We start from the raw sequence: 27,927 nt of genomic DNA, 5'->3' as shown, positions 1-27,927 counted from the left end.
TCCATTAGTTTGGAAAATTTTTATAAATAATTTAATTTAATTTTTTATCAATTTATTTTAAACGAAATAAAAAACCATGTTTACTTATGCATGAAGTCAATTAAACTTTTTAATTATAAAATATTTTTTTCAAAACAAATCCATGGTATTCAAATGAAGAGCAAAAAGACCTCTATTAAGTGGCCAAGGAAAACATATGGATATTTATCTATCATTATTTAATAACTACTAATTTTCATTAAACTCATCAAATTTCACTTATATCTCTTTAAAGTTAATAAGATCTTAATTTTAATAGAATAAAGCAACAAGAATTAAATTTTAGTGATTAAAAAAAAAAGGAAATGGATGGGAATTGTGTTGAATTGTTTTGACACAATAGTTTTTATCTGGATCTCACTCTTTTTTTTTTTAATGCGATCAAAAGAAATTAAATAAAAAAAAATTTCATCAATAAATTTAAGTAATAATATATTATCTGGATCTCTTATATTTACATAAAAATTCAGCACACATGTAAACTCAACTTTTATTGACGTTCTAACTGAAAAATGAAGAGAAGAGGAGAGCGGCGAGAGAAAACGTTTTAAGTTTTATTGATGTTCGACAGATAAGATGCTTTGGCTTCCGTGTCTTTTTTCTATTTAGTAGCATATAATTTTAGTAGTTTTTCCACTGATCGAGATTTGTTTTGTTTTGAGAGGTTTTTGTTGTTCAATTTATTTTCTTGTTAACTGTTTAAGTCTTTTGTTTTTAACCGCTAAACTCTTGAGCAGTTGTGCGCTTTTTCGTGTCTCCTCTCAAGCTTCCTTATTTATGATTTTTTTTTTTTCTATCGCCTGGTTGGGGGGTGGTGAGCCTTGTGCTGAGGATTGTTTGCTTCTTGTCTTACTCTTGTTGTTCTCTGAGTATGAATTTGCAGGTCTTTATGTTTTTTTGTGGATCGATTTTTTGGGCATACAATGGATCTCTTCCTCTCCTTCTCCAGTTGTGACCGTAGAGGACGTAAGGCGGTGGCTTGTGATTCTGGTGGCATTGATTTGGAGTTGGGCTGTACATTGACTGAGAGTTTGGTTGGTATGGGTTTCTATTGTTGAGCATGAGTCCTCTTTTGCATGTTCGGTTGGTCCGCTGGACTTTTTTACTGCAAGAATTTCACATGGTAGGAAAAAAAACAAAAAATCAGCTCATGCTTTCACTTTTTGTAATATTCTTATAAAATTTAGGGTGAAATAATTATTTTATAAAGATGAAACGTTACATGTGAAGCACCGACAAACAAACAAACATACATCTATAAACTTATTTTACACTCTCCTCACAAAGAAAATGTGCCCGGAACGTTAGTTAAATTTACGAGAATAACGAGCGAAATTCACATGTATTAATTAATTGTGCAAATTTGACCATAAAAGTACAAATTCAAGCACTTCAAACAGAATCCGACTCATGAGACTTACTTGTGTACGAGTAACCTCTCCGAAATTTAATCCAGCAAGCAACGAGCCAATCGCATTACTGGGTTCTATCAATTTCTGATCAAAATTCATCATCTTTCCGCAATAATAATAATAATAATAACAACAACAACAAATAATAACTCAAAATGTTTTGTTATTTGTCAAACTGATTTTTAATTCAAAATTCCAACCAGTGAACCTAAATGATATTCTAATCTTTGCAGCAGCTGGTGAATGTACTCTTCTAACCTTTTGCTGTTGATGTGTTCTTTGCTGGATTGTATACGCTGAACTCTCCGAAGTCCCTTTTGCCACTGCCAAAAACGGCGTCTCACAATCAAATCCTTGGACAAATAAACACAACTTCAGTTGCTGAACATATGCATTTTTTTCTTTTTCAAGTATATGAAGAAATAAACCAACCAAATTTATACATTATGCTTTTACCCACTTAATAAAGCTAATTGTCGCAAAGCAAAATTAGACAAAAACATGATTTTTCGTGAACAATTTCAAGCTAAGAATACAACCTCCTAGGCTATGTAAACTAATGAATTTGCTGGAGACATACTGGTGTTTGGTGACAGTATGTATTTTATTAGCGGCAGCAATGCATGGTACGCTCAATGTTTTACAACGGATGCAGTGAAAGATCTGGATTCAGAGCAAGCTAAATCTTGTTAGAGATACATTGACCTTGATTTTATGAGTGTATCTTGGTCAAAGAAAGCATGATGAGATGACTTACCTGTGCCTTACATCCCAACCAGCAGGTAAGAAACGAGGATGAACTGCTTCAACAAAAACTTGTCTCCATCGCTGACAAAATTGGTGAATGCCGTCGTCTCCATATTCTTGAAGTATATGTTCCACGACTTGCTTCCCATGTGGTCCATGTCCTAATAGCGATAGCTTTGAATTATTTGCAGGCAGAGCACTGCCTTCATGTCTAGGATAATTTATGCCAACTGCTTCCTTCGGTGGACTTCTTTCACAATTTTCACATGTGTTTATGGCAGAAATTTCACTTTCATCTAAATTTGTATCCTTATAAGCAGTAGCTGAAACTGCTGCAACTTGTAGATTAGAACAGACACTTGAATCGGAGTCTGTTACTGCGACATAGTCTTTATCATCCTGTACGCCAGTTGGCTCTGCTTCAGTAGTTCGGGAACCATCTGGAGAATCAACTTCGGATGTGTCAATGGAAGATTGGACAATGGTAACAGAATCATGAATCTTCTTGTTGTTTGGAAGGATATCACGAGGAGAATATTTTGAAGAAAGACCTTTCTTCTCATATCGCCTTCTTTCATGTGGACTCATGCCCACCAGCAAGGCTCTTTTCAGATCTTCCTCAGTGATCTCCCTTCCTCCATAATATTGTGCGACAATCTACAAACGGTAAAATTATTCCTAACGTTAAATTTCTGGCAGAACATAAATGACTAACCAGCAGCACTATAGAGTACAATGATTGCATGTAAATAACAAGTAGTGTTACTCCTTTACATTTTCTTTTTCCTTGATGAAAAATGAGTTTGCAACTTGGGAGAAATGAACATTTTCAAAACAGTTCAGTAGGCCCCTAACGGAGATCCTCTAATATGCATATAGACTTAAATTATGTACTACAGTTACTGGATGAAATGCAGAGGAAAGAACAATGAAAAGTGACGCAAATTAGTCATGAAGGTATTTATGACAATGAAAAGAGAGGAAAATATTAGTCAGTTGAAGGTATTTATGATCAGGAACATAAATTCATTTAGCCATGTGCCTCACAGTCATGGTTTTAAGTAACGGCCATTATTTAAAGGAATTTTAGCTTACTGTTACCGTTATATATAGGTATTTTTAAATTTGCAACCCCAGAGGCCATTACCAACATTATATTAAGGTAACGGCCATCACCAACTATTGTTTGAAAGTGTAATGGCTATTATTTCTCCAGCTCATAATCTTTTAACTGTTTTTAACATTTTTCATATCAAAGGCAGCAAAGAGGACTTTTTTGGGGGCAGACAACTAGCTTGACTTGTTGATTTTTGCTCCTCTTCATTTTTTTTTCTAGGCAGCCAAGCCATTTTCTCTCAACTCTCTTAATTCTTTCAACAATAAACTTGATTTCACTACAAATTTTTTAGCTCAATAGCATATCTCATCAAATAGACAAAATGATTTTGAAGTGAATGAGAGAAAAGTGTGAGTTATTCTTTTCCTTTTTCCTATTTTTTAGCTATTTTTTTTAATTATTTTTAGGTAAACATATATAAAAAAAAAAAAAGAAAATAATATCAAAGAAAGTTTTAAGCTTTAATAATATTTGCTAGATATATTTAACCTTCAACAAGATAAAATTAAGAAAAACCGAAAATAAATTTAAATAAAAATATTACCTAGATAATAAACAAGGGGTTTGTCTGAATTCTAAAGTATCCTTTTTGTTTGTTAGCATTAACTTGCATTTCTTAATGTTTTTATCTGGTTATGACCAACAATGGAAACCTCCTGTGCTTACATATTTTAGGATAATTTATATAGAGAGTACATCAATTTAAACTCTGTAACAGTAAGCTACATAGACTTCATTTTGTAACATAAAGCCTACTCAACTTCTATTTAAGTAATATAAAACATCATTCCACTTATAATAGTAGAATTTTAGGTTATTTTGCTGATGTGACACTTATTAAATTATATATATATATTCTCATGTATAATATTTATTTTATTTTTTATTTTTTTAAATAATCAAATAATTTGTTTAAAATATCAAAAATTAATTAAATATTACATATGAGGGAGAAAATATATATAATTTTAACTTAACAAGCATCACGTCAGCAAAATAATCTAAAAACCTGTTACTATAGGAAAATAGAGTTTTATATTACTTAAATAGAAGTTGAGGTAGTTTTATGTGACAAAATGAAGTTTATGTACTTCACAGTTACAACCACTAAATTGGTGTACTATTTATGTAAATTAGCCCATATTTTACGCAACTTTTAAGTAACCAAGAATTGTACACACATCTTCATCCAATTTCAAAACTTCTCAAGAATCCTGAAAACCTAAAAGACTTCATAGAGGGTCCCTACATTCCATAAGACAAAGCTGGCCTTTGTTTCTGCATTTGTGATTGCAGCCTTTACAGTTTGAATGTACTTATTTGTGCTATTCGACCCCTAAGCTTCTATGTCCATTGAGCAATGAGAGAACCTGATGCAATTAAGTAATTTTCCCTCATCAATAGAAAAAATCACGATTAAGTTTCTATAGTATGGAAAAATTTATTAATTGATCCATCGATTTAAAAAGTTCATGGAGTTTTAAAAAATCTACTAATTAATACATTTAAAATCTACTAATTAAAACCGTTAAATGTATTGTTTACTATGCGAAAACTCACACGTGGTTGGTTTCTCGATTTTAAAAATGTATTAAAACGTCCCTAAAGTTCTTAAAAGGTTTACTAAAAAATTATAAATTTTTTTAAAGAATTCATAAAAAAAAAATCATAAAAGGTCATATTATTTAAAAAAATCATAATTATTTTTATAATTCTAAAATGTCGAAAATAAAGGCTATGAATTTTTTGGAGAGGTTGATTTTGAGGTACCAAAATATATAGAGTTAATTTATATAGAGTTAATTAATATACTCATGAAGGAGAAGGAAATATTGAAAATATGGAAAAGGGAAGATGGAAGGAGCTAGTGCATTCTTGAATGATTTAAATTCAACGGATCAAGAGTTGAATAATTTGAAGGGAAGAAAGAGAGAAATAGATGCATCAGCTCCACAATTCAGAATAAAATAGGCATTATCATCAAATCATTGCAATTTTTATGATACTACCGGTAGCCATGTTGAAATGCAAGAGCAATGCTGAAACGTACAGCATGTACTTTTGCAAGACCTGTATCCAGATAAAGTGTTGCTTATGAACACCAGAAAGCCCCACCATACCCACGCATATACCTTTTTTTATTAGAAATACATTAGACTAAGTAAAATTAAAAAATGAATCAGAAATAAATATGATCCACAGTAGTCGTTACTAAATAATTTTATATTTTATTTTATTTACATAATATGTTTAAGCATCCGTGTCTAAATTTTTATCCATATCCCCTTATTTTTTATTTATGAAAGTTATAAGACTAACACATGGATATGTATCCAGTTGACACCCATAACCAAGTCTGAGTAACATAGTTCGATGCAACTTGGACAAATTCTCCTTCAAAATGATGATCTACTTCAAGGTATGGCATTCTAATTGGGAATTGTTAGGGTGTGAATATAATCTATACATAATTAAAGGAGATTACATAATCATATATTAATTGATACTAATTGATTGATAGAAAATTCTTAAGAGTTGCCTTAACAAAACCTTATAATCTGTATATAAACACAGTTATTTCAATAGAGAATACACACAAAATTGCCTAATTGTTCCTTGTTTTATTACAGGAATCTAATATCCAATAGACAAGAAAAAAAGCAAGATGTAGTGGTGAAATACAAAAGCATAATATCGAGCTATAATCCTAGCCATTGTGAACTTTTCTGGTTAAAGCAGCTTCTTCAGAAATTAGAATGAGGTGCCAAAAAAAAAAAAAGAAACTGATCTGCAACAATCAAGCAGCACTTTGCCTCCAATTCAGTGTCTCATGAAAGAACAAAACACAAAGCTATACTGTCACTTTTTTTCTTTATTGACTATTGACTTGGGATATATTGCTATTATTTTTTTTTCCTTTTCAAATGACCAGTTACAGACGTTTGTATTAAATCTCTCAGAGGATCTATGACTAATTACATCCATAATAAGCTGGATGCATAATATTTAACCTCCAACTTGAGGGAGAGTGTTGAAATCATCGCTATCGTTATGCCTTAGATTGAGAAATTGCACTAGATTAGAAAATTACTTTGTAATTAAGATATTTGTTATATGCGTAAATGGTGTTGGAAATAGATTTCTTACTTTAGATGTTCCTATTTCTTCATACAATCAGGCATCTAAACTCCCAAAGGCTTGAGGAAATAATAAAAGCTAATTTACTCCAATCTTCTTTCTCTCTTTTCTAATTTTACACAGACATTTGTCTAGTGTAGGGTTGGATAGGACAAAAAAAAGGATTGGATTAGAGAAAAAAAAAACTACTTTTAAAGAAGATGGCAGACTTTCAACGTCTTGTACATTAATTAAACGGAACAAAAACAGATAGGATAGCCATCCCCACGCTAGACTTTGTTTATGTTAGCATACACGTGAAGAAAGAAAAATATTGAAATGTAAGATCAAGTCAAAGTCATCCACAGTAGAGGAAAATTGCTTGGCACTAGCCACATCTTGGGTGAGGATTTCTAATTTGGCATTTATTCTTCCTGCCGTGATTTGTTAGCGGCTTGCTCTTCAAGAAACAAAGCTAGAATTTGATCAAGTTGATGCTGGATGGATTCACTCATAATGCGTGGCTCTGATACCAAACTGTTAGGGTTTCAGGAAATGAATCTAGTTATGAGGCAAATGGGTGGAGTTAAGGAATTAATAGCTGAGAGGAAATCTTTTTCTTCTTTCGATCTATGATAACAATAACACAAGTTCATTGAGGGAGGACTTGAAAATCTCTTAAGTACTCAACAACTTTCAGCAAATTAATCATATCTCCTTTGTTGATTCAACTAAACTTAAATACAAAGGGAAGAGATAACCTCTTCCTATAAACAAGAAAATTTATTAGCATGATCAGAATATAGAGGGTCACCCTCCTACAATTAAGAAAAGTGGAAGAAAACAAAGAAAAACACTAACAACACAACTAACAACACTATTAACAACTAAGAGCACTATTAACACATAAGAGACAACACCACTAGTAAGTAGGACATCATGGGCATATGGTGCTAGTTTTTCTCAACTGCATTAGTGACTTGTTTGGCATGCATTCCCTTCTTCTTTTCACGAGTAAATCTCTTGTAAATCTAGAGAGGATTGCTAACATTAAATGTTAGAGTCCTTAAAAATGGGATCGAGTTATGAAACGAGGTTGAGGAATTAATGGATCAATGGATGAAAAAGAAAGTGGTTGTTTCTTTTTTGACCTATGAGAAGGTTGTACAAGTTCAATAAGAGAGAATTTGAAAATCTCTTGAGTTAAGCACTCAACAACTTTTGGCAAATTAATCACGTCTCCTTTATTATCTCAACTAAACTTAAATACAAAAGAAAGAGATAATCTCGTTCTATAAACAAGAAAAGTTATTAGCATGATCAGAACATGGAGGATCACCCTCCTACAACTAAAGAAAGCAAAAGAAAATAAAGCAAACTACTAACACCACTACTAACATCACCATTAACACATAAGAGATAACACTACTAGTAAGTAGGATATTATGGATAGTAACAACATATGGAGCTAGTTTTTCTCAATTGCATTAGTGACTTTGACTTGGTCTTGCATTTTAATATTTTTCCTTCTCCATGCGTGAATAAATTGTATATTAGCAAGGGTCTACTAACATTACTCTCCCCCATGTTGACGTGCTTATCCTCAAACACGAGTGCAAAGAATTGTCGCTTCAAATGAGTGAAAGTTTCCCAAGATGGATCCTTCTCATAGTTCCCCATTTGCTGATGATGAAAAAAATACTCACAATGAGTTAACCAATCCAAAGGATCTTTTTACCCTTTGAACGTGGAAAATTCAATATAGTGAATTTAGGGACCACAGGAGCATTACTAGAAGAATCAAATTTTGTACAAGTTGAATTGGTTGCCCCTTTTAATTTTGAAGCTCGACTTTGGATACTACTATTAGAGATGGATGGAGACTGTTTGACACTAGCAACGGCTCTTGCGAGGTTCTCCGATTTTATATTGAGTTCCTCCTATCGAGTTTTATTGGCAGCTTGTTCTTCAAGAAACAAGGCTAAAATTCTATTGAATTGATGTTGGATTGAATCCCCCGTAACTCATGACTCTGATACTAAAATGTTAGGGTCCTTAGAAATGGAATTGAGTTATGGGATGAAGTTGAGGAATTAATGAATCAATGGATGAAGAAGAAAGTGGTTGTTTCTTTTTTGACCTATGATGAAGGTCGTATAAACTCATTAAGAGAGAACTTGAAAATCTCTTAAGTACTCAATAACTTTTAGCAAATTAATCGTGTCTTCTTTATTAACTCAACTAAATTTTGTATTTAAATACAAAAAAAATAGATAATCTCTTTCTATAAACAAGAAAAGTTATTAGCATGATCAGAATACGAAGGATCACCTCCTACAACTAAAGAAAGAGGAAGAAAACAAAGCAAAACACTAATATCACTGCTAACATCACCCTTAACATAAGAGACAACACCACTAGTAAGTAGGATATCATAGGTAGTAACAGCATAATTTTTCTCAACTGTATTAATGACTTTGACTTGGTCTTGTATTTCAATATTTTTCTTTCTCCATGTGTGAATCTTTTGTATATTAGCAAGGGTCTGCTTACAGTTTACATCCTCCAATTCCTATCAGGTTGAGATGGAATTCCTAAACCAAAGCTATCCCATTCCATTGTCATTGCTAGTCTACCTAGTCTACCCAACTTACTTTGTAGGACATATTAAGGCCTTCCAACTTGCACCTTTTACAATGAAGGTTTTTTTGGTGATGAAAATTAGGTTAAATACAACTAGCCAGTAGCATCCTTGTGTTTAGGATCTTTTTTTTGTTTTTTTTTTTTTTTTTTTTGCTTGGGTTCTTGTGGGAGACAATTTAACCATTTGTGGTCACAAGGAATTAACATTATACATCAAAAAAATATCATACAGCTTTAAAGTAGATTATACGTGCCAACTCTCACAATCGTCTTTTGGTGGGTAATTGACTAATGGGTCAGATTTCCCAAAAGATTTGGATGCATATATCTGAGCTCCATTTTTCACTTCCTTTTTTTCCTTTAGTCTTGAGTCTTTAATATATTACTATGCAACAAAATTACAAATGAAACCAGTGACACAGGATTATGTAAGCATTATTTTACAAATAGAGAGAAACACAAAGTATTTAAGCAATGCAACAGTTATCACATAGTGCTCACTTAGATGACATGTTCTATTGAGTGCATAATATGCCATGCAAGTCTGCATTCAGCAGAGGTAACTACTGAAAGGCCATGCAATATGCAAGTCTCTATGCATTAAAGCAACAGATAAAAAACGCTGGATAAGTACTATAAACAAGACTCAGATATTGAGATTTTAATTAAGTTACCAGTTTTACTGACCTGTGTCAGTTCTTCTCGGCGCCTAGGTGGCATTCTGGGTCCATGGCGCAAAAGAGCCATTGCAGCAGTGCGCAATTGCAAAGGAGATACCCCTGCCTCTTCAGCATTTATCACTGATGAAGTTGGCCCAGGTATAACAGGGGCTTCTCTAGAATCAACCACCTTACGAACAAATAATGGAATCCCAAATTCCGCAGCCACCTCTTTTTTGTGTTTCTCAGCAGCAGCATGAGCAATCTCATGACAGTCCACACAAAGCAGGACAATATCATGAGAACGATGGCTTTTCAAATGCTCGGGGAAGTGCATTCTGTAGCATGACGGGATTATTCGATATCGTAAGTAATGATTTCCTTCACCACAGCTGACACATATATTTTTCTTACTTTGGATGTAAAAATCATTGTCTTCATCTTCAGGTCGACCCTTTGGTTCAAAAAGAAGCATTATGGCAGGGGGATTGTCATCAACAAGTTTTGCCAGCTCTCGATTGAGGTACCTGTAAAAAATAACCTGATCCTATCACGGACAACATTTCTAGTTGAACAAAAGATTAAAAAGATGTCAACCCACTAACCATTCAAGCTTTCTCTTATCACAATAGCAAAGTAACCGGCCATCATTCGCATAGATCCTACAGTTATGATACACCGGAGATTTGCAGGAGAATTTTTGAACGAAAAGCTCTCGTGAAGCCTTCCGAGCTACTTGCCTAGAATTTTTAACCCCATTCCTCTTTAAAACTGATCTATTTGTTGGTCTCATGTCACAGTTAACCAGTAATGCGTAATTATAAACAGACAACGGACAACTCCCATTTGTACCCAGGCATTTTTGAAGAAGCACTGAGAAAATATTATCAATGTCGCTTTTACTTTCCTGGATTAAGCAACAAAGATCGTCCAAATGACTGTAAACAACAGGGGATGGAGATGGCAGAGCAGAATTCAAATTCATAGGATCCACATTCACATCAGCTTGAGCTATGGTGTCACATATTTCTGTTGGTTCTGTTGCAAACTTGTCTGCAATAGAAACAATGGCCTGGTCTGATAATACAAATCTTAAGCTCTCATCATGCACACGAGCCTGAAGGAAATCAAAACCACATGATCAAATTACACAATCAAAATGCACTCTCTAACATGTCTCACAATGACAAAGAATTGAAGAGGAGCATTGTAATGATAAACAACAAATTTGGCAAAGATGTATAAGACAAGCTCTCTTGAAAGAAAAACGTAATACAAAATTAATGATAAACAACAAATTTGGCAAAGATGTATATGACAAGCTCTCTTGAAAGAAAAACGTAATACAAAACTATGTATCCAACATCACAGTTAACATCTAACACGACAGGAAAATGATTGGATACTACCAAGTTGCTCAGAGAAGTAGTGGTTAATCATTAGTTCTATGAGTTGACAGATGCATTGGCTCATGTAATTACTAAAGGTAACTTAAGGACAGGATAAGCCAGCACTTAAATCAGTTGCACTCAGAGGTGGCTGGCAACTTGATAGCCCATCTCCACGTACCAAACCATATGTAATTTTGATGGCTACAAAAATTATTGCATATGCCAATATGAGACATGTTGATGATGCTACTATCCTTTTTAGGCTTAAATACAAATTAATTGAACTTGGCATTGATAGCCACAAGACTGAGAAAATTACTTATAGGAATGTCCACACTAGCAATTATGATCCTCAACATGAGATTTGCATCCTTTGCCTCCTGCATGGTAGTTCCATGAGCAAAAGCATGGTCAAACTCCGCAATTCAATTGAAAATGCTTCTATATTATGATATAAAATCATATCTTTCGATCAGACCATCCGTGAAACTCAACCTAAGCCAGGAAATCAAGAACGCTTTGTGCTTACAGATTCTAATTTGGAGGATTAAATAATATGCTGTCTTGATGCAGGTTTTACACATAACATTATGTGATCCCTCCATGCTGATTGATTGTAAATGAAATGACAAGTCATTTTCTCTAATAGATAAAACATAATCAAATTTAAAATTGCATATCAACAAGGTAAAAATGAATGAATGAGAGTAAAGTTGTTTCCTCCTAGTATAGAGAAGTCACTATCCACCAGACAGAAAAATTACTGAAAAGGTCATCACTAACCATTAATTCTCTCCATGTGCATAGACGTCTGACAAGATCCTGAAATTAACACTGTAAAGTTAACAACTGTATATGAAGGTTAGTAGAAACAGCCTGCTCTAATAAACATATGCAAAGCAGTGCACCTGTATCTCACATGAAACTGATGAACCTCCTTGACCATTCAAATGTCGAGAAAAAATTGATGATGCAGCAGACTCACCAGGAAAATCTTCAACCTCCTTAGTGTAGAGTTGCAGACAAGTCATGTTTGAACGTCGAATAGCCTCAAGAGTTAAATGCAACTTGCCATCTGGATGAGTTGAGTTGTCTGTTCCATTAACATGATTAGTGGCTCTGAGGCAATTGTAACTGTGTTTATGCATGGTTATCAACATAGAACTATGTGTAATGCATGAACAAGTGCCAAGAAAGGACTTTTTGTTCCTTTTTACATCAACTAAGTTCTTTTTTCTTTTCCTGAGTTATAATGCCCCTACATTTTGAGTTTAAAAAATTAAACCCTATCTATGAATAATCCTGTTAGATGCAGCCCCATCTCCTCTCCCTAAGTGCAAAGGAAATATCCGAATTTCAATGACCAGCTTTTATTGTTTGGTCATATTGATGCTTGCATGTTTAGATGGTACAATCTTTCTTTTTTCTTTGACATCTGTAACAAAATAAATATTTGTGATGACCGCTGGATCCCTTCACCCCAGACCAGGGGCTTGACCACAGCCCAAGGCCCACGACGTAGGGGCCCGCATATCTGATGTACATAACAAGCCTGGCTCATCCAACCTTCAAGGCCGGGCTCGGCCCATCTTCCTCACTCAAGTCGGCCCGGCCCGCACGAAGCAGACCCTTCCCACTCAGGCTTAGCATCCGGCCCAACTCTCAGCCCAGCCCAGGATCCGGAGTAATATTCACCAGACCGCCTGGCAGATCCGCTCGAACGTACGCACGAGGAGAATCAGAGGCCGTTACGCATGGAGCAGACGGCTGATACCCTAGTACCTCCGAATCCGCATGGCAGAGACGCATGGCCCAATCCTGGAGAGACCTTTACACGTCACCAGCAAGCAAGACAATGTATAAAAGAGGAGTCCCATCCTCAGAAAGCCAAGGCCTTAATTTGTAACACAAAACCCTTGTAAAACCCTATTCTATTGGATCTCAGATCATCAATTGGCGCCGTCTGTGGGAAACGAAGGAGATCTTTTCATCACCGGAGTTTTCACTTTCAAAACCCACTGAGATCCACGATGGCAAACCACCAAGACAGTAACCTTAATATTCCAAATGACCTGAGCTCTGCCCAAGATGGGCAGCAGTTCTCCTTTTCTAGCCCTACAACGTTGAATAACCAAACACCTATTTCTCTTAATCCCTCGCCAAACCTGGCAGGGAATACTCCCACCATGACCCTGTCTAACCAAGACATTCAAACCATGGCTCTCCAGCTACAAACCACTGCTCACTGGTTGGGCCAGATAATGCAACAAAGGGGACTTAGCACCCCAGTAAACGCACTCCCAGTAGTGGAGGAACCCAGAACCGATGAACCCCAACCTACCTCTGCCCGCCTCCGAACTAATAACCACGATGCTGGAGAAGAGGAAGAACCGGAGGCCCGAATTCATGGGCGAAGGGCAAGAGAGTTGATAGAAAATGAAGAGGTGAACGACTATTCTGCCGAAATAACCAGAGAAACGGGAACTGAAGCAGAGGAGGAAGAATGCAGTTTGGGCAAAAGATCCAGCCCGGAAGACGAGAAAATGAACCAAAGGCTGAAAAGGTTGAAGGAGCAGCTCCTAGCCGAGCTAGGTAAGAAAGATCAGAGTCAAACCTCCTTGCCTACTTCTTCTCCTTTCTCAAAGTTAATGCAGCAGGAGATCGTTCCCAAAAAGTTTATGATGCTGCCGATGGCGGCCTATAATGGAGCTGGTAACCCGAGAGAGCATGTCATGAACTATAAGACCTTCATGGAGTTGCAAACTCTGTCAGATGCTCTGATGTGCAAGGTGTTCCCCACAACGCTCTCGGGGCCAGCGAGGGCATGGTTCAACAGCCTGGAAGCAGGAAGCATTAAAAGTTTCGGAGATCTGGCCACCCGTTTCATTAGCCGGTTCGTAGCCGGGGTGCCAGCAGATAGGAAGACGAGCTATCTGGAAACAGTGAGACAAAAAGTTGGTGAATCCCTCAGAGAGTATGTCGCCCGTTTCAATACGGAGGCCCTGCAGATTCCCGAGCTTGACGAAGGAAGGGCGGTAGAGGCCATGCAAAAGGGAACAACCTCTGCCGAGTTCTTTGGTTCTCTGAGCAGGAAACCTCCGACCTCACTGGCCGAGTTGATGAAGAGGGCGGAAAAGTATATAAGGCAGGACGACGCCTTAGTAACAAGTAGATTTGCCAAAGGGGGGGAAGGAAAAGAGAAAGCCTCGGAGGAGGGGAGACCGGAGAAACACGAAAAGAAGCATGGAAAGAGGCCTGAGCCGTATAAGCAGGCCTGGGAAAGAAGGGATCAAAGGCCTCCCCCTCCTCCCAGGGCTCATGAACCACGAGTGCTCCCTCCTTGGGTCCCGGAGAAGCCGACCCCATTAAATGCGTCCAGAGCCGAGGTGCTCATGGCTGTCCAGGATAAGGAGTTTCTCCAGTGGCCCAAACCTTTGAAGTCAGAAGCAGATCAGAGGAATCCTGACAAGTACTGTCAGTACCACCGGACGCATGGCCACGATACAAATAACTGTTTTCAGTTAATCGCGGAGATTGAAAGATTGATAAAAAGGGGGCATCTCAAAAATTTTGTGAAGAAACCGGAGGGGCAGAGGCCTCAACCCGGTCCGGCAGCCCAGATGCCCAGGAGAACTGGCACTGGACCAGTGAATGATGGGTCCAGTGGGACCATTAATATGATTGTTGGAGGAACTGGAGGACGAATGAACCGTCGAGGAAAGAAGAGAAACCGGGAAGGGAAGACCAACAATGGCGAGGTGATGCAGATCGTTGAACACTCTCCCATGACCATCGCTTTCTCTTCGGAGGATGCACAGGGCATTCAGATGCCCCATGATGACGCGCTTGTCATTGAAGCAGTCATTCATAATTTTCGGGTGAAGAAGGTTCTGGTGGATGATGGGAGTAAGGTCAACTTATTGCCGTATCGGGTTTTCCAGCAGATGGGAATACCAGAGGAACAGCTGGTTCGGGACCGGTCACCCATCAAAGGGATCGGAGGAACACCGGTACTTGTAGAAGGGAAGGTGAAGCTGGCCCTTACCTTGGGAGAAGCACCCAAAGCTCGCACCCATTATGAGGTGTTCTTGGTGGTCAAACTCCCACTGAGCTACAATGCGATTTTGGGGAGGCCGGCATTGTTCAGTTTCGAAGCTGTCACTAGCATCAGGTATCTGGCACTCAAGTTCCCAACGGAAGGAGGAGTGGGAATGGTCCGGGGAAGCTAGGAGGAAGCAAGGGCAGTATACTTGGCCACAGTGACGGAACCGAACTCAACCGGAGAAGCGCTTGATTCGGAAGTTTTGGAGGTCAGGGATGAGACAAAGGAAGCCCGGACAGAGCCCATTGGAGAGCTGGAGACTTTCTCCCTATCAGAAGAAGAAACGAGTAAGGTCTTCAGTCTCAATGCCGGCCTCACCAAAGAGCAAAAAGGTGAAGCCATGGCCCTGATCCGAAGTCACTCACCGACCTTCGCATGGAAGCCCTCAGACATGCCGGGAATTGACCCCAAAGTGATGACACACCAATTGAATGTCCTCCCCGAGGCTAGACCAGTAAAGCAAAAGAAGAGAGTAGTGGGAAGAGAAAAGCAGCAGGCTACCCAAGAAGAGGTGCAGAAGCTAGAAGAGGCAGGCTTTATTAGGGAGGTTATGTACCCGCAGTGGTTGGCAAATCCTGTGTTAGTTAAAAAAGCCAATGGCAAATACAGGATGTGTATAGATTTTACCGACCTGAATAAGGCCTGCCCTAAAGATTGTTACCCCCTCCCCGATATTAATAAGATGGTCGACTCAACGGCTGGTTTTGATTATATGTCTTCTTTGGATGCCATGTCTGGTTACCATCAAATCCCAATGGAAAAAACGGATGAAGAGAAGACCTCATTTATAACTGAAGACAGGACTTACTGCTACAGAGCTATGCCCTTCGGATTGAGAAACGCCGGGGCAACTTACCAACGATTAATGAATAAAATCTTTAAAAATCAGATCGGCAGGAATGTAGAAGTGTATGTGGATGACATGGTGGTTAAAAGTTCAACTTTTCAACAACATATAACGGATTTAAGGGAGATATTTGGGGTGTTAGATCAATACAGGATGAAGCTGAATCCAGCAAAGTGCGCTTTCTTCATCAGGGGAAGAAAATTCTTGGGGTATATGGTGAGTGGAAAAGGCATTGAGCCCAATCCGGAGAAAGTGGAAGCCATATTGAATATGCCAGAGCCGACCTGTGTAAGGGACGTCCAGAGATTAACCGGGAAAGTAGTGGCGCTTCATCGATTTATGTCAAGGTCGGCAGAAAAGTGTTTGCCATTCTTCAAAAAATTGAGAAAGGTCCCGAATTTTGAATGGACAGAAGACTGCCAAAAAGCCTTCACAGAGCTTAAGGAATACCTCAGCTCACCTCACGTGCTCAGCAGCCCCGTAAAAGGGGAAGAACTCTTGGTATACTTGGCAGCCTCAGAGCAAGCAGTCAGCGCAGTACTAGTAAGAGTGGAAGAAGGGGAGCAGAAACCTATTTTCTACGTCACCAAGGTACTCCGAGACACTGAGGTCAGATACTCGAACATTGAAAAATTGGCGTATGCCTTGTTGTTAGCAGTCCGGAAATTCAAAGTTTATCTGGAAGGCCACCAAGGAGTTGTGATGACGGACCAACCGTTAAAGAAGATCCTACGTAGGCCGGAAACTTCAGGACGGATGTTAGCATGGTCCGTGGAAATCAGCCCTTACTGTCTGGAGTACCGACCTCGGACAGCTATAAAATCTCAAGCGCTGGCTGATTTCATAGCAGAATGCTCATTCAACGAGGAAAAGGAAGGATCATCTTCGGAGATACCAAGAAAAGAAGGAGAGGGAGAGCTTTCCCAAGAGTCCAGCTGGAAGCTATATGTAGACGGAGCATCAGGCTCTGAGGGCAGTGGCGCTAGGATAATACTTAAGGGGCCGGAGGGCTTTAAAGTATGTTATGCCTTACGGCTAGAATTCAAAGCTTCTAATAATGTGGCCGAATATGAAGCCTTGGTGAACGGAATGTTGGTAGCTTTGGAAATAGGGGTAACCGACCTCGAAGTAAATAGTGACTCTCAGCTGGTGATCAACCAGGTGACGGGAATATATCAGGCCAGAGATCCCATCATGCAGAGTTACCTTGATAAAGTAAAAGCTGTGGAAGCCGACCTCACGCGCCGAGGAGTATTTACGAGATTTCAGAGGATACCTCGAGATGAAAATGAGGAGGCAGACCTGCTTAGTCGGCTGACCAAAGAAGAGTTAGAGCAGCTCCCTGATGAAGTCTACATACAGCATGTCAGCACACCTGCTTTCAAAAAAATATGTACGGTACTACAGGTGGAGCAGAGCCCAACTTGGATGACTCCATACTTGAAATACTTGGAGAAGGGCGAACTCCCCGAAGACAAAGTTGAAGCCAAAAAGATAGCAGCTCGAGCTGCCAATTACCAAGTAATAAAGGGAACTTTATACAGAAAAGGGAAATCCAGCCCATGGCTACGGTGTGTGAGTCCGGAAGAAGCTGCAAAGGTAATGGAGGAAATACATAGAGGCCTATGTGGAGCTCACGAGGGAGCAGGGACATTAGCCAATAAAATATTCAGGCAAGGATACTACTGGCCCACTGTTAAAAAAGAAGCAGAAGAGTTTGTCCGGAGGTGTGACGTATGTCAGCGATTTGCTAATGCCATCAGGACCCCTGCCACTCCTCAAGCAAGCATATCCAGTCCATGGCCTTTCTCACAATGGGGAATTGACATCCTGGGACCTTTCCCCAAGACTACGGGGCAAAGGAAATTCGTAGTGGTGGCTGTGGAATATTTCTCGAAATGGCCAGAGGCAGAAGCAATAGCCACAATCACAGCTCGCAAGATGATAGATTTCGTATGGGGACATATCATCTGCAGATTTGGCATACCAAGAGTACTTATCTCAGACAACGGCAGACAATTTGACTGCAGCACTTTCAGAGCCTTCACGACGAACATGGGCATATGGCATAAATTCTCCTCCGTGACTCATCCTCAGACTAATGGTCAAACAGAAGTCACTAACAGAGCTATCCTTCAAGGATTAAAGAAACGGCTGGATGGCGCAAAGGAGAATTGGGCAGAAGAACTCAATAGCACTCTATGGGCACTCCGAACCGCTCCCAGAGCGCCCACTCAAGAAACCCCATTTGCACTTGCTTATGGCACAGAGGCTGTAGTCCCAATTGAGTTGCAGATCCCCACTCATCGAGTTCAATTCGTTAGTGAAAACGCTAATGGGGACAAATTAAGGAGTAGCCTAGATGCTCTTGAAGAAGTTAGGGAAGAAGCCCAAGTCCGAACTGCTGCTTATCAACAACGAGCGGCAAAATATTACAATCAAAAGGTCAGAGAAAGAAGCTTGAAGGTGGGAGACCTGACTTTAAGAAACCTGGAAGCTACTGGAAAAAGAGCAGCCGCAGGCAAACTAGCACCGACCTGGGAAGGTCCATTCAAGGTGACAAAAGTGGTTAAACCCGGGGTATACCGAATTGAAGATATGCAAGGAAACCCCGAGCCCCATGCTTGGAACATCCAGCACTTAAAAAGGTATTTTCCTTGAAATATTTGTAAAGACAAAACATCGTATTTTGACAAATGTGAATAAATGAAAATTGTTTATACAATATGATTATCTGTGTGAAAAAACATTTTTCATGATAAGGAAAAGAACAGGGCTCAAAAAGATCCCTCGCAAACAAGACCTCAGTTAGGCACAAAAACCAGCTGAGATGACGAAGCGACAGTAAGGCCAATGAGCCTGAATTTTGCAAAAACTACCGGCGAGGCCCCGAGGTCGTCCCGGAAATTCAAAGAAAAACAGGATCCCGTAAGATCTCCTGGAAACAAAAACTACCGGCGAGGCCCCGAGGTCGTCCCGGAAATTCAAAGAAAAACAGGATCCCGTAAGATCTCCTGGAAACAAAAACTACCGGCGAGGCCCCGAGGTCGTCCCGGAAATTCAAAGAAAAACAGGATCCCGTAAGATCTCCTGGAAACAAAAACTACCGGGGAGGCCCCGAGGTCGTCCCGGAAATTCAAAGAAAAACAGGATCCCGTAAGATCTCCTGGAAACAAAAACTACCGGCGAGGCCCCGAGGTCGTCCCGGAAATTCAAAGAAAAACAGGATCCCGTAAGATCTCCTGGAAACAAAAACTACCGGCGAGGCCCCGAGGTCGTCCCGGAAATTCAAAGAAAAACAGGATCCCGTAAGATCTCCTGGAAACAAAAACTACCGGCGAGGCCCCGAGGTCGTCCCGAAAAAAAAAAAAAAAAAATGCCGAGCTCCCAGCTCGAACGGACTTATATCCTTACAATACTCAAGGTCGAGCTCCCAGCCCGGACCGATGTCCACAAAAACCCAAGACCGAGCTCTCAGCTCGGGTTGGCTCATATCCTTAAGGGATCAAGGTACGAAGGCCAAAAAGAAAGGCCGAGCTCTCTCCATAGCAGGACTCATAAATGACGACATCCTTAGGAGGATAAAAAGGCTATAATCAAAGCCTATATTACAGCCTCAATCAGTTTATCTGAAACAAATATGCGAAATTACAACAAAGAAAGCAGGACTAAAAGCCAACAACTGACATGATAGTTGTCATTAAAAAGGTACGAGACTTGATCTCTCAGATTATCAGCTAAGCGCTGAGCTCGCAACTTAAGCTTAATTCAGAGCTTCTGAATGAAAAGATGTAGTTTACATCACAAGTACGAAGAGTAGAATGTCAAGAAATATGAAAAACAAGAAGGAAAATAATATTTCATTAATAACTATTACAATTTATTTCTCCGACGAAGAAGAAGGATAGATAGTCCTTAAAGGACTTACATCAGCAAGAACGCCCTCGCCCGCATTATCTCTATTTACAGCCACCCCCGAAGGAAGCTCGGTGTCCCTGGGGCCAGAGCTCTCAACATTAATAGTAGGGGCAACTTCTGACCTAAGATGGAGGCCGTCCTTCTCATAATCAAGATCATCTTCCTCCGACCCTACCTCAGACTCCTCTGACGAAGACTCAGCTGGCCGGTCTATGTTCCTCCGAGAATCTCCTCGGGGCAAAGGGAAATCATCCTCCCCGTATAGCACTGACTCGCCATCTGAGTCCACTTCGCGCCTACGAAGCTCGGCCAAAGGAATATCAGGAGCCTGCCTAGCTTCTCTTAAACCGCGATTGTAGCCAGTTACATACATACGGTAGGCCTTATCAAGGATAGCCTTTTTCATCTCACCAGAAGCTTTATACTCCTCAAGGTGTTCTTCACAAGCCTCAGCCACAAATTCCTTAAACTCAGAAGAGTCTTTGTAGTCCTGAAGATGAGCTTCACAGGCCTGATCAATTTTAACCTTCAGCTCATCAGACTCCTGATACTCCGCTATATACTGTTCATGCTTCAGCTGCGCCTTCCCTTCCACATACTTTACCACCTCAAGCAGGGCTAAACATTTACGTTCCAAAGACCTAACTTCATGCTTTAGCTGTTGTTGGCGAAGGGTGAACTCTTCAGCCGATGAAGACAGATCTTTGATACGTTCCGAACTTGTGCCCAATTCCTGCTCAAGGACTTCCACCCGGGCTAGGGCACTTTCCTTCTGAGCCTTCACCTCACCCAGGTGAGCTTGAAGCCCCTCAAAATCAGCCTTTAAGGCCTCATGTTGGCGCTGGATCTCGGCTCTTTGGCTTACAGCCTCATCTCTCTCCTGAAGGGCCGTCGTCATAGAGGACAGCTGTTTTACAACCTCTACACAACGAGTCTCCACTTCAGCTGCCCTCTCATCAGACTCCTGGAGAACTCTGCGAGTACGAGACAGCTCTGACTCCAGGGATTTGCTATGCTCTGCCGCCTCCGTTGCTTTGTCCTCAGCTCTTTTAGAGGCCTCCTGGGCAGAATGCAACTCCACTCGAAGAGACTGGATCTGCTCCCGAGCGGCTGCCAGGTGGCCCCTTGCGTCACTGGTGGCAGTCAGGTTCTCATCACGACGCGCTTCCTCGATCCGGCGGTCCACGGACTCCCGGAGAGAGAGATCACGGGCATCCACCTCCATAACCAGGCCTAACACCTAGGACGGAAGAACAATTGTCACGAAAAAACACCAAGCAAACTCAAAAGAAAGGTGAAAACATAACTTACCATCAGCAGCATTTCTCCAATCGTCGATCCGAGCTCCTCACGAGAGCGAGATTGGAAGGACACCTGCTCCTTGGTAGAACTGGCCAAGTGACCAGTCAGGGCCAGAAGACGAGGATCCGAAGCCTCTGTTATCCCGCCGAACATCCGTTCCCGGAGAAGTGCGGCAACAGCGGAGGCCGGAGACTCCGAGGAAATGCTTGACAGGTCCAGAATGTTGTCAGTGGGGGACGACGAAGGAACAGTAGACACACCCTTCCTTTTCCCAATGGGAGGAAGAGGTGGGGAAGGACCCACAGCAGTCCGGGATTTTTTCCGAGCAAGAGATGGGACAGGCGTTCCAGAAGGGGTCGGACGCTTGCCCCCAGTCTTTGAGGGGACACCCTCAGATCCCTCAGGCTCAGTCCTCACAGGGGCAGGGGCACCTTCACCAGAAACCTTTGGGCTTTGATCCTCCAGGAGGACGATCTCCATCCCTGTCCTAGAAATCTCCTTATCTTCAGCAGGGGACTTAAACTTCCCCCCTGACACCTCCTCAGTAGAATGAACGGCACCCTGCCCCACTTGTTCAGTAGCTGGAGTCTGCTCCACAACAGCTAGGGAAGCTTCCCTCACGACCTCTAAGGAGGCTGGACCGGATTTAAACCCTTCAGCAGGCGTCGAGGTCGAGCTCGACCCACCATGGCTAGATGACCGAGCTGATTTGGTGCTGCGAGAGCTCGGCTTGGAAGTTCGAGAAGAGGCTTTGACGGGAGGTCGGCTGATCTTCTTGGAGGAAGCGGCCTGAGCCAGCTCTGCAGCAATCTCAGTTACAGAACGCCCATCCCCAAAGGCGTCAAAAATGGCATGCATGTTCTCCCGAGACAGGTCAAAATTCTTGGGGAATTTGATGCCCTCCATCCTAACCTCAGAAGCTGCAAGAAACAAGAGGTTATAAAGAATCAGCATACTTCCTGATATCATGAGCAAAGAAGAAACAGAATAGCCGGACAAAGCACTATACCCGTGTCCCGGATATCCCCAAGGTTGGACGCAAACATACATTTCTCGACATCATACTTCCTCTCAACGGAAGTCAGTCGAAGCAGCCCGACCTGCTCAATGAGACTCAATTCGGGCAGATCGTTGCAACCCGGAAAGATCTCCCCCCACCTTAGGTCCACATCCCATGATCGGCAGGACCCTAATTTCAACTCCGCCACAAGGAAATTCTCTACCCATCCCTTTATAGAATCCTTGTAGCCCGTAAGAAGAGACAGCCCATTACGGGGGGAAAAGTAATAGAAGTTTTGCTTCGCCCTAACCAGGCGGAAAAATGTGACAAACAGACAGGCTGTAGGGGCGAAACCCCAACCCAGACAGATAGACTCGAAACAGGACATGAACAAAATGGAATTCGGGGATAACATTCGAGGAGTTACCCCAAAGTATTCAAACACCTCAACAAAGAAAGGGGTAAAAGGAAGCGGTAGACCAAATTCTCTCTGCTTCAGGAAAAACACTATGCTACGAACCCCTTGGGGATCCACTAAACCAGGTGGGCAAGGGTAAGGAAGAACTATCCTCTCATTCGGAAGAGGTGCTCGAATAAGATACAACGGAGTGTCTAAAAGCCTCCGGGAAATGTGATTAGCTATGTTGGAAGGGGTAATATGCGACTCAAGGTCAAAAACATCAGGAAGCTTTAAACTTGCCATGGAAGAACAAGGAAGCGTACCTGAGAACACGATGGGATGAAAAAAGAGACGTAGAAGGAATTGCAGGAAGACAGAGAGCAACCAAGAGCTAGTTCTTCAAAAGACAGAAAGAATTCGAAAAGAAAGAAAGAAAGGCTATTATGAGGCAAAGCGCTGATACTGAACAGTTTTGTCTTGGAGCGGCGCGATCATTAATTGTTCTCGAAGTTTACCCTCTCGAACGGTTAGGAAATCACCGGCCAGACGGTAAAGGGGCAAAAGGATGATCGCTGGGCTTCTCTACATCTATCAAGGGCCAAGTATACGATGACAGTCCATTATTTAAAAGCCCATTCGCCATTCACATAATACAGGCCCAAATCATCAGTCAGAGCAACTTAGCCTACTACTTTACCATCCCTATAGTCAATACCGTGGAAACAGAGGGGCAAGTCATGAAAAGACTCAAAAGTACAAGCAAATGGGAGCATGATAAAGGTCAGACTTACGCATCACTTAAAAAGTTATAAGATTTGATTTACCACTACTAAACAAAGGGTGGAAAATCGGAAAAAGGCGCCAAAAGCACCTCGGAGTCATACAAAGCTGAGAGCTTAGAGTTCAACTCATATAAAGCCGAGCTCAGAGGTCGGATTAGTCCAGCTCAGACAGCATGACTTGAGAGCTCGGCCAGCTAAAGGAAACTCAGAGCTCATTTCACTAAGCAAAGACAAAACTCTCAGGTCGGTCAATTCAGCTCGGACAACATGACCTGAGAGCCCGATCGGATGAAGGAGACTCAAAGCTCAATTCATCGAAGTAAAGACCGAGCTCACAGGTCGGTCAGACAGTCCAGTTCGAAAACTTGGAAGCCCAGTTGACTAAGTGGATCCGGAGTTCAACTCATCAGAGCTCGCAGATAGGTTAGATTAGCTCGGGAAAAAGCAGGACAGAGCTCAGTTGGTTAAAATGATAAGGCGAGCAATCTAAAGTATTTCACACATAATAGAAGAAGAACGGCTTAAGCATGAGAGCAGAACAAGAGCTTCATTAAAAGAAAAGCACATTACAGCACGTTACAAAGGCCTACACTACGGGATAAAAGACTATTCTCAAAGAATTTACATATCCAGATACTTCCTCATCTACGACTATTACCTACCCTACTATTCTAGTCTTCAGCTCGGAGGACTTCTCGTAGCTCGGAATGAGAGTTTTTCAGAAAAGGCCAAGATCTATCTCGCTATTACAGGGGAACTGAACAAGTTGATTCCCATAAGCATTTCTCACTGTTCCCCTGGGCGAACGTCCAGTTATCCAAGTGTGATGCACGATACATTCGAACTAGCTCAGATATGGTATGCCGGCCGTGCATCACACATGAAAAACATAAGTCTTCGAGGCTATGGCCTCGAAAAGATCGCGAAGTACACATTCGAATAAATCGCTGGAGACCTGACTGAGTGCAGCAGATCCCAGTCTCACGTAATACTGGTACTTCACACCAAAGGGAATAATAATACTGGTACTTCACACCAAAAAGAACAGCAAGCTGAGCGCCGGCGCCACTCCCGTTTATATCAAAAGAGGACAACAGGGGCATCGAGGAAATTCCCTGTTTCTCTGTGGAAAAAGGCAAAGTAAGATCGAACCCCTCAACAGTCCAGAACTTCTCTGGAGCCCGGACAACAAGCAGAGGAGGAGGTCGGCCAGACGACCTGGGTAAATCAGTTTCAACAGCTTGCTGAATGGTCTCGCCCTTCGCCTGCCATATCCGAAGAATCTTCAATACACCATCCAGACGCCTTAGAGGTAACACTGAATTTTCAAGAATTTTGAACTGACCCATTTTTATCTCAGGAACGGCCAAAAGTTTCAAAACAGGGACAAGTCAGAAACAGTTCTCCCTTAAGATGATGAGAGCACAATCAAGGCAAACCTCTGGGGCGCAAGGCAATCTGTTTGAAGAAGGCGTCGGATAGACCTGCCACAGATAAAACAAGAATTTCTCGCTTCAACAGAAGGCCCAAGAATGAAGAAAAGCTGGCGCTGATATATACTCGGAGCCTGAGGACTTAGCATGGGGCAGAGCTACAATAGACCCTAAGCTAATGATGTCAGATTTCTAAAAGATATTCACAGAAAAGGAAAGAAAGGAGATGTCCAGATAATGATGACAAGAAAGTAAAGGCGGCAGAGGACAAGAAAAATAGAGAAAAGACAGAAAGAGAAAAGAGCAGATAGAATTCGGAAACTGCGCAACGACTGAAAGATGAAAGGATGTTATTAAGGCACCTGAACCCGAACAGACGCGATCATAATAGTTCTTGATATTCACCCCCTCGGCAGTTGGAGCAATAACAGCCGAGAAGGTGAAGGGGCAATTGATGACCGCTGGATCCCTTCACCCCAGACCAGGGGCTTGACCACAGCCCAAGGCCCACGACGTAGGGGCCCGCATACCTGATGTACATAACAAGCCTGGCTCATCCAACCTTCAAGGCCGGGCTCGGCCCATCTTCCTCACTCAAGTCGGCCCGGCCCGCACGAAGCAGACCCTTCCCACTCAGGCTTAGCATCCGGCCCAACTCTCAGCCCAGCCCAGGATCCGGAGTAATATTCACCAGACAGCCTGGCAGATCCGCTCGAACGTACGCACGAGGAGAATCAGAGGCCGTTACGCATGGAGCAGACGGCTGATACCCTAGTACCTCCGAATCCGCATGGCAGAGACGCGTGGCCCAATCCTGGAGAGACCTTTACACGTCACCAGCAAGCAAGACAATGTATAAAAGAGGAGTCCCATCCTCAGAAAGCCAAGGCCTTAATTTGTAACACAAAACCCTTGTAAAACCCTATTCTATTGGATCTCAGATCATCAATTTGTAATAAAAATTTGTGGAGAATTTACAACAACAAGAATAAGAACATACCATTATCTTGTTGTTTGAGCTCAGCAATTAAACAACCTGCAATGTACAATAGATAGTGTGCATCTGTTCGAGCATAGTGTAACATCTCTACTGATAATGGACGTTGCCTCCAGTCTTCACGCTGAATTAAACATAAGAATTTACTTCTTTTCCACATCCATGTTTATTTTAAGCAATAAAATAAATCAAAATCTAGAAAAATGCCTAAGAATCTAAAATTTTTTGTCATTCATAACTTAGTTACTCAGAAAGAGAAGATGTCACAGAATTCTTTCAGAAATGATTGCTAATAAGCTTCATCAAATGCTAGGGAAACAGATATTGAAAGTATCAATCTCAAACCTGTAGTAATTTGTTTGTAGCAACACCACAATAAGTTTCCAGCAAGTATGCCAGTGATTTCTGTGGTTTAGACAGCACCTCACATGCCTGCCATATTAGGATGGGAACAAATTAATCAAAAGTTAGCCAGTGAATTGTTAAGATATAACATCTGTCCTTTCTGTATTTCATGCAACTATTTTTCTGGTAATTGTTCATCAATACAAAATGATTGTAACAAGTACACTAGCGTTAACATATGCTCATGTAATATACATCAAACCTCACCTTTGCAGTGTCAAACAAATTAACTACGTATATATGGAAGTCTCTTTGTAGCCAGAGAACATCATTATCCGCCCCATGGAACACCTAGACCACAATTTACAATCAATGACAAGAAACAAAACTTAACTCTGAAATCAAACGTGTACTAAATATTTATCCTTGTGATTAAATGCATTCATGTAATTGCTTAATTACTTTACCTTGCAAATATTAGGCTCAGCAAAAACTGGGTTTAAAATTGCCATTGCATCATGTAATGCAATTGTATCCAGCAAATAGTCTTCTTTTTGAGTAGATATCTGCTCATTCAAAAATTTAAATTAAAAATAAACACATGATCAGATGTGCATCCCAACAAAAAACAACAAATAGACATGCTGCAAGTAAATAGAATCAAAATGCTCAAAACCTGAATTAAAGCGGTAAAACCTAGAAAGCAGCGTAAGCTATGCTGCTCAGTATCAACAGCAAAAAATCTCTCTTTACTCAATGCATCAGCTAGCTCCTTCAACTGAGACTCGGTTTCAACCCAAACATAGACATCATTCATTTCCTTCAGATCTATGCTAGAATACATATCAAATTCAAATTCAACTCGCGGATTCTCTATGAAAGCTGTAATCTCTCGTTCATACGGATGCAAATTCGAAGACATCTCTGCCATAACATCAAATATAAATTTTTTTGAGTTATGCCACAAGTTTATCATCACTGCTCATTTTCTGTAATGCAGCATTCAGCGAAACTAAACAGAGTTTAAATGCTAATCACTCTAAAGTCAAAGTTCAATTTATCTCAATTTTCTCATCAAACAAGCAGAAAGGGGAAAAAGATTAAAAATCTTACCATTATTGGAGTTTGGGAGCTTCAAGTGCTTGAACTGAGAAAAAGAGTTATCAGCCAAAACGCGCTTGAAAGCGAACTGTGGCTTTGAGTCGGAATGCAAATAGCATTTACTTGTAAGGCATTTTTGCTTTCCTCGTCTACGATACTGCCTCGTGAAAAAGATTGAAATTGCTGCAAGAGAAGCTACGGCCACTGCGATTCTGACCTTGTCTTTGTATTCCATTTCGCTTCCGGTTTTCCTCTTCCGTTGGCCGGAATGTAAATGGAGGCGACGAGCGCGGGTTCAAAGAGGCGGAGAACCGGAGGAGGAGGTGATGGGAGGTTTATGTGGCGGCTTGGATCCAAGTGGATTAGGCCGAAACCTCAGTGCTCCAACTCAACTTATACCTGTTCAAAATCCAATCCGGCCCAATGTCGGATCCATATTAAAAAGCCTAGTCTATGGCGATCCTAAAGGGTTTCTATCGAGTCTGACAACTGTTTATAATTTTCTATAGTCCTCAAGCATGATCTTTTGGACTGGGCTCATTGATGCGATTGGTTTAATTAGAAATTGAATCAGT

General features: G+C 40.9%; 1 protein-coding gene across 6 annotated transcripts; it reads right to left on the bottom strand.

Annotated features, from left to right (window-relative positions):
- Positions 1–1,482: 1,482 nt before the first annotated feature.
- LOC110628230 (protein RRP6-like 3) lies at positions 1,483–27,726 on the bottom strand. Of its 6 annotated transcripts, none has more exons than XR_002490024.2 (13): positions 27,365–27,726; positions 26,928–27,175; positions 26,719–26,817; positions 26,519–26,602; positions 26,252–26,338; positions 25,910–26,030; positions 12,034–12,218; positions 11,909–11,947; positions 10,340–10,851; positions 9,763–10,261; positions 2,209–2,855; positions 1,991–2,114; positions 1,483–1,804 (listed from the first exon to the last, which is right to left on the bottom strand). XR_002490024.2 is itself a non-coding variant. In XM_021774790.2 (12 exons), the coding sequence occupies exons 1-12, from the start codon at positions 27,585–27,587 to the stop codon at positions 1,798–1,800; spliced, it is 2,751 nt and encodes a 916-aa protein (XP_021630482.1). In that variant the 5' UTR covers positions 27,588–27,726; the 3' UTR covers positions 1,483–1,797. The 6 variants fall into 6 exon arrangements, 2 of the variants coding, with proteins under 2 accessions (XP_021630482.1, XP_021630480.1); XR_002490023.2 differs by having other exon boundaries at positions 1,483–1,774; XR_002490022.2 differs by having other exon boundaries at positions 2,032–2,114.
- Between the last annotated feature and the right edge of the window lie 201 nt (positions 27,727–27,927).

This window comes from Manihot esculenta, chromosome 12 (genome assembly GCF_001659605.2).
Source record: "Manihot esculenta cultivar AM560-2 chromosome 12, M.esculenta_v8, whole genome shotgun sequence".
Taxonomy (NCBI): domain Eukaryota; kingdom Viridiplantae; phylum Streptophyta; class Magnoliopsida; order Malpighiales; family Euphorbiaceae; genus Manihot; species Manihot esculenta.
The sequence above is the reverse complement of the archived record's forward strand: the minus strand, read 5'-3'. Positions and strand labels throughout refer to the sequence as shown.

Excerpts from the sequence above, each read along its gene's own strand:
- LOC110628230 (XM_021774788.2), bottom strand. The coding sequence starts at position 27,587 with ATGGAATACAAAGACAAGGTCAGAATCGCAGTGGCCGTAGCTTCTCTT. Across the intron at positions 27,176-27,364 it reads GCTCCCAAACTCCAATAATG|AGATGTCTTCGAATTTGCAT; the intron begins GTAAGATTTTTA and ends ATGTTATGGCAG. Across the intron at positions 26,031-26,251 it reads CTACAAACAAATTACTACAG|CGTGAAGACTGGAGGCAACG; the intron begins GTTTGAGATTGA and ends TGTTTAATTCAG.